General features: G+C 40.9%; 1 protein-coding gene across 1 annotated transcript in view; it reads left to right on the forward strand.

Moving 5' to 3' along the window:
- Positions 1–16,406, forward strand: part of LOC145415122 (glutaminase liver isoform, mitochondrial-like) — a 182,229-nt gene extending 165,823 nt beyond the window's left edge. The window contains exons 13-16 of the mRNA XM_080284541.1: positions 5,448–5,579; positions 10,176–10,330; positions 14,683–14,823; positions 16,250–16,406. Of these exons, the coding sequence (XP_080140667.1) occupies positions 5,448–5,579; positions 10,176–10,330; positions 14,683–14,823; positions 16,250–16,406 (585 nt within the window). The remainder of the gene's footprint in view (positions 1–5,447; positions 5,580–10,175; positions 10,331–14,682; positions 14,824–16,249) is intronic.
- Positions 16,407–17,980: the final 1,574 nt, after the last annotated feature.

The following is a 17,980-nucleotide window of genomic DNA, read 5'->3' on the forward strand; positions in this document are numbered from 1 at the left end:
TGTGTGTGTGTGTGTGTGTGTGTGTACAGTCGGCCTAAGAAGTGACGGCGGAGTATCCAGAAATTTTCGGTCAGCGACAGTGCACATACTCTTCCTTATATCTCTACGAGGTGAAACCTAATACGTAAAATTGTAACAAAAAACAATAAATCAATGCCAAAGTACCTGTATACTTCAAAATTGTAGGAAGCAGTTCGTTAGTTACGATAATAGGAAATCCTAAACGGAACTAATTGAAATCTCACAACTATCGCTCAGGGACAGTCAGGAATAATTTGCGGAGTTCAAATCTAGTATGGTAACACGCAATAATCTTTTAGTAGTGTAAGCCTGAACAAAAAGGAGCTTCAATAAATAATATAAAATAGCAATTATTATTTATAAAATAATTTCCGTTACAATACCAGGGAATAATTTAAAGTCGTTTATTTCCGTTTCCAATGTCTTCATGGACAACGACAGAAAGCGGGAAGGCGGCGTAAGCCAGTAAGCTTTTTAAAATGTTTCGATCAACACGCACGAAAGGAGATAACATTTACTCAAAGACATGCAGTTATTATACTGCCTTTGGCCAGTTTCCCATTAAGAAAAATTTCTGGATTATTTAATATAAGCCAGAGGGCTGTCGGTGAAAGAAGTATAAAAATAGAACCTCGATGTTTGCCTATAATCGGAGCTCCTTGGTGAATGCTAACTTCTGTCAGTGTTTGATATTATCCTCAGTGCATAATCGATTAGCAAGAGTTAATAAAATCATTGAATTCAAAACTTGCAGATCAGCATTTTCTGTTCAGCAGGACATTACAGTTTATTTAAAAAGACAGATATTATGATTAAAAGATGGAGTAAAGAGTGCGTGGTTTTGTATTGCAAGAGTTTATGAACTCATGTTTTGGTCCTGTTTATTGCTTAGTGTAAGAGAAAAAGGCAGAATCTGTCATACCTCCTTACAATTAAGAATAACTTTGCATCAATTGGGAATAAAGTTGCTAGTTATAATTATTATTGTAAAGAGGAAGATGGAATAACAGGTAGTATGGTCTTGCTGCTACCGCAGGTAGGGCATCATTACGAAGAATAATTTCATTGTTATGGCATCCTTATTGTTGCTGTATCATCACCATAGCATTTGAAAATAAGGCAGTGTATTGCAGTCACTATAATTTTCCTTAACTGGTCGTCAAAACGAGAGCATCTGTATTTGAAATCCTGGGAAACGATTAAATCAGGAACAGAGTTATAGGCCTACTGCCCACCGAGCACGGAGTAATACATTTCACATTCATTCAAATCGGGAAAGGTAACTAAGTGTTAACTTCTATTATATCACTGCCTCCTGTTATTACATTCTTAGGGCAATATAATACATAATTTATTTGATATGACCTGATGAAGGCATTGAATGTTTACCTTATATTCACTGTTTTCATTGAACTTACGGCAATGCAGAGTGACCGAAGCAATCTGAAACTCTGCCATCACTTCTTGGGGCGACTGTATATATATCTATCTATCTATCTATATCTATATATATATATATATATATATATATATATATATATATATATATATATATATATATAATGATGGGTGACAGAGCGACTTGGAGGCGTTTTGTCTGCAGCCACCGTTTGTGGGATTGGGACGTCGAGCTATAGATAGATACTGTAGATAGATATTTTAAATCCACTTGTGTACTCTAATTTTGATTGATATATTCATTGCGGTGACATATTCTTTTGCTCACTGTACTACCAGATGATTTTATTCAGCTCAATAGGGACTCTAGCCTTCATTAACTCCATTATTACAAGATTCCCCAGAACCGCACCGGGGGGCGCGGTAGCACAGTGGTAGCGCGCTGGACTTGTGATCGGGGGATTGCAAGTTCGAGCCTCGCCCGGGCTGGCGTGCCGGGAGGGGTAGCTCCCTCCTGTAACCCTAGCGGGGCTATATAGTCCAATACAGGGCTTAGCTCGGGGGAACTCCATTTCTCCCATTTCTCCCAGAACCGCACCAAATCACCTGTTACGTAGCGACAGTGAAAGAAAAAGGGCATTGTTGTACCAAAGAGCTTCCCTGCTCAGTGTTATCCTTTACTGTATAACAGTGTCATGGACAATCAAGGAACACAAATTGAATTTCAGATAATTCAAAAATTATTTTTGTTTGGTATACTGTAATTATATGGAATGAAGAGTTAAAAATTACAAAGGTGATTGATAATGCCGTGTAATTTGGTGTATACAACTGAGCATTTTTTTTTTTTTCTTGGTTTATGTTTAGGTGGGGGCATTCACCATCCACTCACTCGATGTAGCGCTTCTCTCAGGTGACTGCTCTTTCTTCTCTCTCTACTTTCTTCCCCTCCTTCCTTCCTGTTCTGTCTCTTTCTTCTTCATTCTTTCCTCTTCCTTCTATGTACGAGTGACTTTACACTGAGTGACAAGCCAAATGGTTTCCTGTACACTAGGAAGCCATTTACCACGCTGGGTGGTAACCATATAACCAAATTATGGTGCCTGGTGGTTCAGTGGGTAATTAAAGTGTTCCAGTTGGATTAAGCCCTTGCAGGTTTATATCCAAGTGGTGGTTCGGGTTTATTCCTAACATAATGCGACTCGGGGATGACTGAGGCTGGCCACTCTCATCTTGAATGTCAGAACCAACTTGCCCAGCTCCAGGCTCCTATGCCTCTCATGGGGCAGCACAGGATCAGATGATGGATGGATGGATGCGCTATGTTCCAGTCTGTGACATGTGAGATTTTATTGTAGACATTGTACCATATTACAGACATCAGAAGCCTTCGCATAATGTACTTACAGTGTTTAAACTCTAGTATTAACAGGGCAAAATCTGAGTCTCAGAGACTTATGGGTTAACCCAAATAGTGTTGAAAGGAAGAATATGGTATTTAAGGTGCCAGATCAGATGAAGAAGGAAAACATCAGAGGTAAGCAGTGTGTGAAGAATGGTGAAGGAAAGGTAGTGTTGGACAGTGAGGATATTAAAGATGCCTGGAGAGGGCATTTTATCTGGTTGCGGAATGAGGAGCTTGACAGGAACACAGAAAGTTTGGAGTCCGTTGATCCAGTGTTTGGCCCCTGGCCTTTAACTGATGCTGCTACTGAGTAGAGCAATAGGCAGGAAGCAGGTGGGAAAGGCAGCAGGTGTGTCTGGGTTGACTGTTGAGATACTGAAGGCCTCAGGAGATATAGGAGTGGGTTTAGTTACTGATTTGATAAATACGACTGTCTGTGAATGTCAGTTGACACTATTGAATATGTTTATGTGAAGCTGCAGAATGTGGTAAATGTTCCAGCGTATCAGATAGAGCTAGGATACCGGGGGCTTCAGTGAAGAGTGAATGGAAGCGTGGCCCATTGGATTGGACAAACTTGGGCTGTCTGGACATTGCTACTCCTCACTTGGTCCTAGGGTGGGAAAGGAGGCCCAGATGATGATGATGATGATGATTTATGTGTTGTTCCGAATGACTGGCTGAAGAGTGTGATTGTAACTGTGCACAAGCAGAAGAGTGATGCCCTGGAAAGAGGAAATTATAGGGGCGTAAAAGTTTGAATCGGATAATGTAGGTAATGGAGAGAGTCCTAGAAGGTATGATTCAGGAAAAAGTGAATATTAATGAGATGCAGTTCGGGTTTATGCTAGGCAAATGGACCACTGACTCCACAGTCATTGTTTCACAGCTTCAGGAAAAATATATCAAAAAGAATAGGGAGCTGTACTTTGTTTTTGTTGATTTGGAGAAGACCTTTGATGGGGGGGGGGGGGGAGTGGCCAATGTGAAAGCTTGGGATTAAGGAATGGCTGTTTAGAGTGGTTTTGGCAGTGTATGTGGGTGCTCGCACCAAGGTGGAAGTGAATGGAGATTTGAGTGATGAGTTTTCTTTGAATGTTGGCATGCATCAGGGGTCAGTCTTGAGCCCCTTATTGTTTATCATGGTGCTTGAAGCTTTCTCACGTGACTTCAAAAATGAACTCCCATGGGAGATGTATACTAATTACTTGTTGACTGCAGAGAATGAAGGGGGAAGTGCAGGAAAGATTAAAGAAGTAGAGAGTTGAAGTGGGGCACGAGGGTTTGCGAGTAAGTGCGTATAAATCAAAAGTGATTGTATCTAGGGGTGGTGGTGGTACTGTCAAAGCATGAGGGAGAGTGGCCACATGTTTTTTTTTTTATGTGTCCGACTCTGGGCATAGGCTTCACAGCCTGCTATCAAGGCCCAGCAGTCCTCCTACATACCATACACCTCTACATGTCACCACTTCGGCGCTAACACCCACCGTCCATATTGAATACATGCTAGGGCTGTCTCATACAGGACTGGTGTATTGGTATTAGCAGGGGTATTTTTACGACATGTCGGCGGGTCTTCTGGTTGCCACAAGGGTGTGGAAAGTAATTCCATCGTGTTCAGTATTTGTGATAAGTAGGTGCATAAGAAATGTAGTGGCATTAGAGGATGACTGCAAGATAATGTTGATTTTGTGTATGCAGTGTTTAGAGAAGAGCATGTAGAGATTGTTAGGTATGAAGGAATTGAATTAGGTATGAAAGAATTGGTGAATTTCTTGAGTGTGTACAAGAGTAATGTTTTTTTGGGGGGATGTTATGTGCAAGAGGTGGAACTGGAGTTAGCTCTGTGACTAAGATAAGGAGTGGTTGCAGGAAGTTCAGGGAGCTGTTGTCCCTCCTGACAAAAAGAGGGCTCTCCCTCCATGCTAAGGGGTCTTGTATGTGGCATGTGTTAAGAGTGTAATACTGTATGGTAAAGAGACCTGAGCAGTAAAGGAAGAGGATATTCATAGGCTTAAACATAAAAAAATTGATTAGATGAATGTGTAGTGTGTCCTTGAAAACATGGCTGGGTGGGGCTAGGTTCACAGTTAAAGAGTTAAGAGGATGGATGGGACTGGAGTGTATTGGTGTTGTGATGGGGAGGGGTAGATTAAGATGGTTTGGGCATGTGGAGAGGATGGAGGTGACAGTTGCGTCCGGAAAGTGAGAAGTGTGAACAACTGGGGTAGGGTTGTGAGAGGCAGACCTAAAAAGGCCTGGGACAAAGTCTGAGAGTGTGACCTCAGAGATAAGGGACTGAATAGGGAGGTTGCCAGAGATCGAGCAGCATTGAGAGCCGCAGGTGACCAGGCTGTTGCACACAAGTATACGAATGGTACAATTAACTGTATTAAATATATGTTATTAGTGTTATAATAAAAGTGTTACCTACAAGAAAGATTCCCCCTAAGTATTCACAGTAATACATAGAAATACTGTGCCTGCATAGTAGAAATAACTACACAATTGAGCTTGAGTGAAAAATAATATAAAGTCTCAGAGTAGAAGGGGCTGTTACACTATTGTGTAATGTAAGTTTACCACTTGATTGCATACATTTATATCTGAATGTCTCCATCAGGTTGGGCTGCCTGCCAAGTCGGGTGTGTGTGGTTCCATCATGCTGGTGATTCCAAATGTTATGGGCATCTGTACCTGGTCCCCTCCCCTTGATCCTTTAGGCAACTCAGTCAGGGGACTCAAATTCTGTGAGGTAAGTTCGTTATAAGCTTTGTTAAATATAGGGATTACCAGTGCTGTTCAAAGAAACTGTTGTTGATGTTTTTGTTGTTGTTAGCAGTAGTAGTAGTAATAGCAGTGGTAGGAGTTGTACTAGTAGTGTAATTATTATTATTAATTATCAGCTGTGGTTCATTGGGTTAGAGCACTCTGACTGAAGGGTCAGAAGTTCAAGTCCACCCAAGGGTCATAGTTAGACATTAGGAAAGGCATCCGGTCATAAAATGTTTCACGCTTCAAAACCAAAGTCCTCTACCCAGGGGCAATGCCTTAGCCCTGGTCAAAAAAGGAGACACGGTGCAAAAAATGTACATATACTGTATACTGTATATTATGCTCACCATCCACTCACTCAATCTAGTGCCACTCTTGGGTGTCTGTCCTGTCCTCTCCTCCCTTCTTTCCTTCCTTCCTTTCTCTTTTGTCTTTCTTTACATCATTCTTTCCTTGTCCTTCTGCTTACAGGTGACTTTACACTCTCTCTTATGTCTTTCATTCCTTCATTCTTTCCTCTTCCTTCTGTCTGTGGGTGACTCTACACTGAGTGACAAACCAAACGGTTTCCTGTACACCAGGAAACCATTTACTATGCTGGGTGGTAACCATATAACCAAATTATGGCGCCTGGTGGTTTAGTGGGTAATTAAGGCGCTCCAGTCGGATTGAGCCAGTGTAGGGTTATATCCAGAGGGTGGTTGGGGTTGATTGCTCGTGTTATGCCACTCAGAGATGAGTGAGGTTGGTCACTCTCATCTTAAATGTCAGGACCTACTTGCCAAGCCCCAGGCTCTTACGCTTTTCATGGGGCAACATAGGATTGGATGAGTGGATGGATTATTATTACTTGAATAAAGACACCTACAGTGGCCTAGATTTGTTTGGTCTATCACCCTTTAATATTTAGAACTTTGAAATAAACCAACTACTATATGTATGAATAAACTACTATGTGGTCATGATCCATTGCAGGGAACAAACTATTGATAAGTAACTATTATAATTTTGTTAATAAAACATTTTTCAGAACTATGAAACCAAAAAAAGTTTTTGCAAAATCTGGGCCCATAGGGAGTGTTCCTGCAAAGTTTAAACAAAATCAGTTCATGCATCTAAGAGGAGTAGCTGGATTAACCTTGATACTGAACTGACAGAGAGTGGTCCAGTGTTATATAGATTATACGCAGAGCTTTGTAAAGCCGGAAGAGGACAAAGCACAATACTGTAAATCACCCATAAACAGTCCTGACTCTCACACAACCCTATTATTATTATTATTCTTACAATATTTTTATTATACAAAACAAGGGTCTGAGCCTACCTCTCATTTTAGCTGTTGCTGTGCTTGGTCCTTCATGTGGAATTTTGGTGGTGAGGACTCCTGACATTGTGTGTGTGTGTGTGTGTTTTTAGAGGTGGAAGGTATTGTATGGCACCATCAATGGACAGCATTATTGGATGATATTCAGCAGAGGGTGTTGTGTAGATGAGGTTAGGAGGGTTTAGGGCATTGTGGAGTCAGGTGGTTCTTACCATTGATGGATGGTGGTGGATCACGTGAGGTTATTCCAAAGGGATATGGTGGTAGGCATGTGAACCTGAGTCCTTTAGCCTGTGGTAGGTTGGCTTAGAATTATAGCCACTGGCCGTTACTCTTGCAGAGTAAGAGAGGACTATAATTGGTTTTTAACTGCTTAATTTCTGAGTTATCATAGAGCATTCCTCGAGTCATTTGACTCCAGTTCCTTGTCCCCAGAAACTCAGAGAATTAACTATCACTTATAATAATTCATTCCTATTCATTTTTTATTATAAGGAAAGAAGGAAGTATAACCCAAGGCAGATGGGCTCATTACTCAGTCAAATTATCCATTATAGGATTTTTTTTCAATGAAAGAGTTTGAATCACTGGGAATTGCAGAGCATGTCAGAAGTCATAGATGTTGGGTCACTTTTTATACGATTCTTGAGATTGTGAATGAGCTTGTTGATTGTCCAGAGCCATATAGAAATTCTCACTGGAGATGTAATATGTCTTAATAGGTTCAAACATTACTTTCATTCTCTGTGTTCAGAAGTTCCTTAAAATGTTCTCTCCATCTGCTCACTTCTCCGTTCTCCACTAGTAATCTACCGTTTTTATCTTTCACTTCCCGACTAAATTCTTTAACAACCTGCCTACTGACACTAGCTCTTTCCTGAACATTTTCTTACATTCCCTCCAATTTACACTCAGATTACTTCCAAATTCCTCATCCACTCTCTCCTTACTCTCTCTTACTAATCTTTTCACCTCTTTCTTCCTCTCTACATAAAACTCTCCCTTCTGTCTCTCAGCGTCCTCCATACCCCTGTTTCTCATCCACTCACTATATGCATTCTTCTTTTGTGTCACAACCTGTCTCATCTCCATTCCACTATGCTGTTCCTTGCACCCCTTTTGCCTTCTCTTCACCCCACGAACGACCTCACATACTGCACAGATTTCTTCTGTGAATATCTTGCACACACCTTCCACATCCCCCATCTGCTCCAAATCATATTTACCCAGTCTCTCCTCCACTTCTCTCTTATATTCAGCCTTTTTTCCATCCTCTTGCAACCTTTCCACCCTCCTTGTAAGAACTACTTCCTCCTGTCCTTCCCTTCTTCTATACCTCCACTTCATTTCAGCCTTGACTTTCACCACCACCAAGTGGTGGTCAGAAAGTCCACTCCCCCAACCTCTGTATGCTTTTGCTTCCATTACACACCTCATCCTATCATCCACACACACACAATCAATCATTAGCCTCCGTTCATTCAGTTCACCGCCCACCCTTCTCATCATGTACCACCTATACCGGTAGATCATTTTTTGTCTGAAGAGGGTATTGGCTATCACCAACTCCCTCCTGGCACAGATGTCCATAAGAGCACTACCATTCTTATCCACTTCTGCAAGCACACACCACTCACCAACTACTCCATCCACCTTCACATCCCCTACTTTTTTATTCATATCTCCAGTCAAAAACACTTTCTCATTCCTTTCAAACTTTTCTGTGCACACTTCAACATTTGTCCAGAGCTCTTCTCTCACTATGCTTGCACGATCTTGTGTTGGCGCATACACACACAGTCACCCACATTTGCAGTCCAACTTTCAATCTTACCCACACAATCCTTGAGCAAACTGATCCAACTCTCTTATATTCTCCTTCCATCTCTTGCACACAACAATACACACTCCTTCTTGTGCCCTCTCATTCTCACCCACTCCTGTGCATATACCCCATCCATACTCCCCCATTCCCTCACACTCTCACCTCTGTACTCATATTTAGTTTCAGTTAATCCACACACATCTACTTTTGCACCCTCAGGCACCTGGACAATCCCTCTTTCACCTCATCATTTGCACCCTATACATTGCAAACTCTAATCCCTTTTCTGTCCAACTCTCTAATGCAAGAGTTAACAGTTACTCCCAGTCCTTCATTTATGCAACAGGTCAGCTCTGGAACTGTCTCCTTCTGTCTGTATTTCCTGCTTCCTATGATCTCCAGTCTTTCAAACGCAGTGTGTCCAGGCATATAGAAATGAACGGATCTTGAAATTGGCTCTCTTTGTTTTTTGTTTTTTTTCCTTGGAAGGAATGGAAAAAGGGAAAAAGAAATGTGTGGTAATCATAGGGGCATTTGTCTACTTAGTGTAGTAGGAAAAGTGTATGGTAGGAAACTCATTGACTGAGTTAGGGAAATGACAGAGAAATTAGTTGAAGAACAGGGAGGTTTAAGGAAGGGAAGAGGTTGTGTAGATCAGATATTCATTCTTAGATCTTTAGTGGAAAAGTTTCTAGAGAAGGGAAGGAAGTTGTATGCAGCATTCATGGATTTGGAGAAAGCATATGAGAGGGTGGATAGACAAGCATTGTGGAAAATATTAAGAATATATGGAGTAAAAGGGAAGTTTTTCAATGCTGTGAAGAGAATGTATGAGGGTGCTAAGGCTGCAGTGCATGTGGACAGTGAACTGTGTGAATTTTTTTATTTGAAGCTTGGGTTGAAGCAGGGATGTGTCATGTCTCCATTGTTGTTCAATCTGTACATGGATGGGGTTATAAAAGAGATACTGTACAAGGTAGGGCAGTGGATGTTGGAGTGGCCCTAATGAGAGAGGGCAGTGTTTGGAAACTCCCTGTATTGATGTTTGCAGATGATACTGTGTTGTAAAGTGAAGACAAAGGGGAACTGCAAGGCTTGGTGGATGTGTTTGGGAGAGCATGTAAGAAACAGAATTTAAAGGTGAATGTAGGGAAGAGTAAAGTTAATTATGTTTGGCAAGGGTTCTCCCTGTAGTGGAAAACGTGGTGCTACTGAGAGCACTGAGGGCAAGCCCAAAAGGGTAAGGCTTTTTTGATATTTTAGTTTAAGTGGCCATTGACTCCTAACATATCCCCACTGAATCCATGTTCTATTGACCTCAGTATATGATAAATCATTACATGATGAGTTCTTACTTGACATAACCCCATTGCTTACTGAAGCATGACTGTATAGTGTACTAATCAATCCACCTATGCATTACACAGGAGCTGGTCCAAGTCTTCAACTTCCATCGGTATGATAACCTACGCCATGCAGCCAACAAAAAGGACCCAAGGAAGCAGCGCTTTGAGTCCCGAGGCCAGAAGGTGGTCTCTCTCCTCTTCTCTGCCTGCTCTGGGGATGTTACTGCTATGAGGAGGTGGGTAATAACAATTCCAGGAAAGAAGTACTGTAACCAGAAATGCATAATTTATCCAACTATAGATTGTCACTCTTTTTCTACTTTATTGCATTGCAAGAGTAAACCTGTGTTCACTGCCCTTCGTGTGTACAGCTGGTCAGCCGTGGAATTATATACAGTATCTCAGTCTTCCCTCCTACCCATAAACGTGAATCTTTTCTTAACTGCCATGTGTCCTGGCATCTCAAAGTGAACAGGTCTTGATTCTACCTTTCTTTGGCTCAACTTCAATTGAAAGGGACAGTATTGCAGGTTAAAATTTTAGCCTGCCATTTTCTTTTGTGTGTATAGTAATTTATAGGAAAATTATTATCATAGGTCATTTGCACAGTAGAAAAGAACCAGGGGAAGTGGAGGGGAATTTTTGAATGATCAGATTGTCCAGTACATCTGAGATGATGTGTGGTGAAATTTATTTACAGGGTTGCTGAATGTACAGAATGTATAGTAGATAAGGAACAGGCTGGGTTTTTGAATGTATATATATATATTTGATGGAGTAATAGAAGAAGGGAAGGACGGGAAGAAGGAGTAGTTGCAAGGAGAGTGGAAAGGTTATAAGAGGATGAGAAAAAGGCAGAATATAAGAGAGAAGTGGAGGAACGATTGGGCAAATATGAATTAGAGCAGATGGGAGACATGGAAGGTGTGTGCAGGATATTCACAGAAGAAATATGTGCAGCATGTGATGTGGTGTGTGGGATGAAGAGAAGACAGAGGGGGGTGCAAGGAAAGCTTGGTGGAATGAAGGGTGAAGCAGGCTGTGGCACAGAAGAAGAAAGCATACAATGAATGGATGAGAAATAGGGGCGTGGAAGAAGTTGAGAGGCGGAAAAGAGAGTTATATGTAGAAAGAAAGAGAGAGGTGAAAAGATTAGTAAAAAGAGTAAGAAGAGAGTGGATGAGGAATTTGGAAGGAATTTGAGTGTAAAGTGGAGGGACTGTAAGAAAATGTTCTGGAAAGAGGTGAAGAGAGTAAGACTGGGTGGAAGTGAAGTTAGCAGGGGAGTGAAAGATAAAAATGGTAGATTACTAGTGGAGAAGGGAGAAAAAGTGAGCAGATGGAGAGAACACTTTAAGGAATTGTTGAACATAAAGGATGGAAGTGATGCAAGTATAAGTGGCTGGGGAATGGCTGGGAGGAGGAGGGAGGTGAGAAGACAGGACGAAATCAGTAGGATAGAAGTTGTGGAAGCAGTGAAGAAAGTTAAATCGGGGAAAGCCCCAGGAATTGATGAAGTGTGTGGTGAAATGCTGAAGCATGGGGGAGAGATAGTAGTAGAATGGATGTGGAAGATGTACAGATTGGCCTGGGAGGAAGGTAGAGTTCCGGAGGATTGGAAGTCAGGTATAATTATTCCCATGTACAAAGGAAAAGGGGAAAAAGAAGTGTGTGGTAATCATAAGGGCATTTGTCTTCTTAGTATAATAGGAAAAGTGTATGGTAGGATACTTATTGACAGAGTTAGGGAAATAACAGAGAAATTAGTTGGAGAAGAACAGGGAGGCTTTAGGAAGGGAAGAGGTTGTGTAGGTCAGATATTCATTCTTAGATCTTTAGTGGAAAAGTTTCTAGAGAAGGGAAAGAAGTTGTATGTGGCTTTCATGGATTTGGAGAAAGCATATGACAGGGTGGATAGACAAGGATTGTGGAAAGTGTTAAGAATATATGGAGTAGATGGGAAGTTGTTGAATGCTGTGAAGAGTATGTACGATGGTGCGAAGGCTGCAGTGCGTGTGGATGGTGAACTAAGTGAATTTTTCTCTTTGAAGGTTGGGTTGAAACAGGGATGTATCATGTCTCCATGGTTGTTCAATCTGTACATGGATGGGGTAATAAAAGAGGTACAAGGTATGGTAGTGGATGTTGGAGTGGCCCTGGTGAGAGAGGATAGTGTTTGGAAACTCCCTGTACTGTTGTTTGCAGATGATACTGTGTTGTAAAGTGAAGATGAAGGGGAGCTGCAAGGCTTGGTGGATGAGTTTGGGAGAGTGTGTAAGAAACGGAATCTAAAGGTGAATGTAGGGAAGAGTAAAGTGATGGTCTTTGAGAGAGGTGAAGTCAGTGAATGTACAGCGAGGTTAGATGATGAGGAATTGGAAAATGTGAGTACGTTTAAGTACTTGAGTAGTGTGATAAGTAAGGATGGAGGTTTGGAGGGTGAAGTGCTTGAAAGGGTACAGCAGGGAAGAAAGGTTGCTGGTTCCTTGAAAGCAGTGATAAGGAACAGGGAAGTGAGCATGGAAGTGAAAAGGTTACTACATGACAGTATTGTGATACCAACTCTAACTTATGGAAGTGAAGCTTGGACATTGTTGGAAGGGCACAAGTCAAGAGTGAGAGCAGTGGAAATGAGTTATTTAAGAGGAGCCTGTGGAGTCACATGGAGAGACAGGCTGACAAATGAGCATATAAAGGAGCGTTGTGGTGTGGATGTGGATGTGATAGGAAGTGTTAGGAGGAATACACTGAGGTGGTTTGGCCATGTGGAGAGGATGGAGGGTGAAAGACTGACGAAGAGAGTGTATGTGAATGAGGTGGAGGGTGGGAGAGGGAGGGGGAGGCTGAGGATGAGATGGAGAGATGGGGTGGAGAGGTATATGAGAGAGAGGTGTGTGAGTTGGGAGCAGGGCAGTGAAATGGCGGTGGCAGGGCGACGTGGAAGTGTTTTGTTTGTGGCAACCCCGAATGGGATTGAGGCATCTGGCAATAGGTAGATAGATAGATAGATATAATATATATGTGGGGCCTTTGTGGTAAAGTGTGTTTTTGTACACTGAAGAACTAGGGTTCATTCCCCGCCAGGGTAATAATCTTTGGGAGCATTCTTCTGGCCACGTACTGCTTGGCAGACATCAGGGGTGCTGTGGTTGAACCAGTGTTGCATACTTTAAAGTACGCTTGCACCTAGTTGGCTTGCGCAGGCCGATTACACTTGGTTCACAGACTACACACACATCCAAAGCCACTGCAGTACAACACTACCCTTACACTTACAAGCACTTCTCACCCTACATACAATCTCTACCAGACAGCCTAAGCCACTTGGTAGAGATACATTGGCTGTATCGTCCTCACTTCAGTAGGGATAGGCCGGTCTTGCAGTGGACACTCAAATGGCTGATGAGATGAGACATACTGTATATATGTACAATAATTTACCGATATACAATACCCCTAGATGCGATACCCAGGCTTAACTGTGGAGGTAGAAATTCCACCATGTCTCACCTAACGATGGTCAAACCCTGGTTGAACGATGGATTTTGATTTTTTTTACCGATTTTGATGACATTTTAGACAAAGTGTGTGTTTAGGTTGATTTATAAGTAGTTTTTAAACTTAGAGTAATGTGTTTTAGCCATAGGTGGTGTGAACATTGCCATTTTGGGGTACAATTTAATAAGTTTAATTTTTTCCAGACTTATATTTGATGATTTTCAGATTTTATTTGTTGATTTTAGTGAGTTATTTACAGGTGTTAGGCTTAGGTTAGCTTCTTTTACAGCTGTTAGGCCATTTAGATTGGCTTTAAACTTATTTTGGGGCTCAGTTCGGTGATTTTGGACTCTGTTGGGGGGAAACCCGAGGCTGAAAAACGCATCCCATTATTGTACGTGTTAAAACTACCCCGATATATGATACCACGCCTAATGATGGGTTTTTACCTAACCAACTGCATTGTTAAGCCGGGGTATACCTGAATATTATATATATATATATATATATATATATATATATATATATGAGTATAATACTGTATGGTAGTGAGACCTGGGCAGTAAAGGAAGAGGATATTCGCAGGCTCAAACCTAGAGAAATGACAATGATTAGGTGGATGTGCAGTGCGTCCCTGCATGCAAAGCGTAGGGGGGCTGGTTTTATGATGAAAGAGTTCAGAGGTAGGATGGGACTGGAGTGTATTGGTGTTGTGATGAGGAGAGGTAGATTGAGATGGTTTGGGCATGTGGAGAGGATGAAGGATGATAATTTGGTGCAGAAGTTGAGAAGCGTTAATATTTGGGGTGGAGTTGTGAGGGTTAGACCGAGAAAGACATGGGACGAGGTCATTAAATGTGGCCTCAGGGTTAAGGGACTGAATGTGGAGGGTGCCATATATCGAGCAACAAGGAGAGCCGCCATTAGGTAACAAAGGCCGATGTGTGCGAGCATGTTGGAGCCTTCAAAAATGAAATAATACGATTATATATATATATATATATATATAGTATATATATAAAATTTGTTGTGACTTCCAAGAGTGAAGTAGGTAAATTAACAAGTATCAAAATGTGGCTTGACTTTACAGATATGCACTGGCAGGTCTAAACATGGCTGAAAGTGACTACGATGGTCGTACAGCACTCCACCTGGCTGCTTCAGAGGGACATATGGATGTTGTCTCCTTCCTTTTGGAGAAATGCAGTGTTCCTCCTGCACCTAAAGACAGGTTAGACATAACTCATATGGCATATTCTTTTCATTTTAACTTTGCCTAAATTGCCATTAATCTATCTTGATTGGTGATTATAAGAATTGTTTAACAGTAGAATATGATACTAGTCTGATGATAACACAACCTGCCTAGTATATCACCATTTTTATCATCATCATCATCATCGACTGGACCTCATCCACCCCAGGGCACATTGAGGTGAGGAGCAGCACATCCAGACAGCCTAAGTTTGCCCAGTCCAATGGGCCACGCTTCCATTCAACTCATCATTCAAGCCCCCAGAATCCTGGCTACATCTGATATGCCAAAAACATTCACCACATTCTGTAGCTTCACATAAACATATCCAAAATCAGTCCGGATGCTGTCACATTGAAAAGGGGTGCCAAATCTCTGATCATGTATGTCTTTTCACAACATTCATCTAGCCAGCTCGATCTCTCGTCAGTCCCTTAGCCTCAACGGTTTCCATCACTTTTGTTTTATCTAATATTTACTCTCAAATCCTTGTACCACATTCCATCTCTCCACTTCGTAGGTCTTTCTTCTGCTACCTTCTCATTCTCTGCAGTCAACACCTTCTCATCAGCAAACAACACCCTCTATGGGAGTCCAGATCTGAAGTTACATGAAAGAGCATCAAGAACTGTGACAATAAGAGGCTTAAAACTGACCCTGTGTTGTCCTTCGGGAATATAATATTTGCCCTCCAGATTGCAGGCATAAGTGTAAAAGTCACCCAATTAACTACCTAGGAATAAGCTAAGGAACTTTCAAGGCTGTAGGTGAGAGAACATGAGAAAGGCTTGCCACAGGCTTCACAAAAAGGACAAAAATAGCAGAGTAAAAAAGCTGTAGAACCATGTAAATACCACTACTGATGTACACTGTCTTGATCACCCTCATCCTGAGATAACATTACTTGATGGGAACCACCTGGACACTAAGAAGCTCAAAGTACAGACGTTTTATTAAAATCTTGGGAGAGGTTTCTTTGTCTTTTAAGTATTTAGTGGAGCCATATATACTCTTCACCTTTTTAGGTCTGAAATGAGTCTCCCTGACTCCACCACAAAAGGTTGGTAGTGGTTGCAGAGAAGGGGTTAATTTCTTTCATAAGGGTGTCTATACTGAACAGAAGCAGAGAAAAATGTATGCATTAAGCAACATAATCATATTTTCCAACGTACAGTATGTTGCTGTGGTATCATATCATTTATTTCCTCCTGATTTTTCCAGTATTCATGATTCTCAGTCCTGACTCTTTTAATGTCCTTCATTGATTTAGCAGTCCTTTGACTGTCCCCAAACTATTATTTTTGCTCAGATTTCTTTCTCTTTCACCTTTTTGCCAACATTCTTGATGTTCTTAGTCTCCTCATGACCTCAGTTTTATATAATGTGCTGTACCTCTCTCCAGGTGGGGCCATACTCCAAGTGAAGAAGCAGAAAATTTTGGATATCCAGAAATTGCAGAATTCATCAGACAGCATGAGAAGAAAGCAGAGGAAGCAAAGAAGCAGGATGTGATACCAGAGACAGAGGAGGAGGAAGATGCAGCACAGGCAGAGCAGTGAGCTGCATGTTAAAAAAAATAATAAATATATAAAAAAAGAAGAAAAACAGTGACAGATATTGAAAAGGAGATGCAAATGACCAGGAAGATGGGGTGTGTAGACAAGATATAATGTCAGATAGTAAGAGGACTTGTCAGTACAAATGAATGTATAGTGAAGATCCTCTTAATTAAGTACCATGGGAGTTTGGCTGGTTTATATACTGTATACAGTAAAGTACAGTATATTCAAAATGGGACACAGCCCGTGAGAGAATTTATTCACTAAGTGTACAGTAGGTCATATAGTGTAATTTATTCACAGTTGCACAGATTTGTAAAAAGTTTATATATATATAATTTTTTATTTATTTTTTCTTTTTTAAGAAGGGAATGGTTTACCTGCTTTCAAAAATTAGAAATAACTGAATGCAACTTCATTTATCATTTTATTCACAATATCACAGATTTGTTGAAAGCTGATTTTTTTTTTTTTTTTTTTTTTTTTTTTTTTTTAAATAACCAACAGGGCAGATTTATTGTAAGGTAGTTTACCTCCCCTGAATCTTTGTTTTATACCCAATCAGAATTGTCCCTTGTGTGAGGCTTACAGCTTGGCCCATGCAGGCCTTCATTATGCCTCATAATTATGAGGTCTTGAGCTTGGCAAGGGTTAAGAGGGGGAATGGTTTATTAACCCATAAAAAAAAAAAGGCATAACTGAATGCAAGCTTGAATTATCATAATCATCCCAACCTGTTTCTGCAGTACATTTTCTGCAAAGGGCTTGGTAAAATCCAGAACATGAAAAAGAATACACAAAAGATCGATAGATGTATAAGGGTTATGTTGATACAGCATTGGGAATAAACACCATTGTTGTTCTTTGTTAAACAGCATTGCAGTTTTTAGGGAGAATTCATGTGTGAAGACCATTTTTGTTGTTTCAGCTGAAAAATTATCAGGAGAATGCAGAGGCAAGAGTAGAACATGAAGGAGAACTTGTGAGGTGAGTGATAGTAAAAATGTATCTTTAAATCAGACAATGGTGAAAGCAAGATATTGTATTAGGAGTTGTAAGTAATAGTGGTATTATGTGGAAAGTATTGGGAAATATTGTTTCTTAAATGTGAGTGATATAGACTTGATACTGGTGAAGTACTATAGTTGCCAGATACAGCATTGGTGAAGTTATTTCCTTTTCTCATCTGTTTAGAAACTTAGTAGGATATGGTGAGAAGTGTGGCTGATAGATTATACTGTTTGCCAACTAATGCATAGTACTGTGCAATGATTGCTCTTCTACCACAGGTTCTTCTTTCATTGTGCACAAGTTTTCCTTTAGTACCTGCAAGTGAGCTCTTAATTTTATCCACAAATGTTCATGTATATCTATACCCCTTCGTCATCCATGAAGAGAGATTGTGATTACACCTGTGGAATATGCAGCTCTGCCACCACGAACAGCCACACTTGAGCATAGTTGGTATTGAAGAGACCATCTTGATCAACTTGATACAGTCAGTTTGAAGAGAAAGGTGCTGAAAGTCTGCTGTGCATGAAAGTAAGGAGGAACTGCTCTTAAAACCCACAAGA

Source organism: Coenobita brevimanus, chromosome 101, assembly GCF_032717465.1.
Source record: "Coenobita brevimanus isolate Jiangsu-jjx chromosome 101, ASM3271746v2, whole genome shotgun sequence".
NCBI classification, from domain to species: Eukaryota; Metazoa; Arthropoda; class Malacostraca; order Decapoda; family Coenobitidae; genus Coenobita; species Coenobita brevimanus.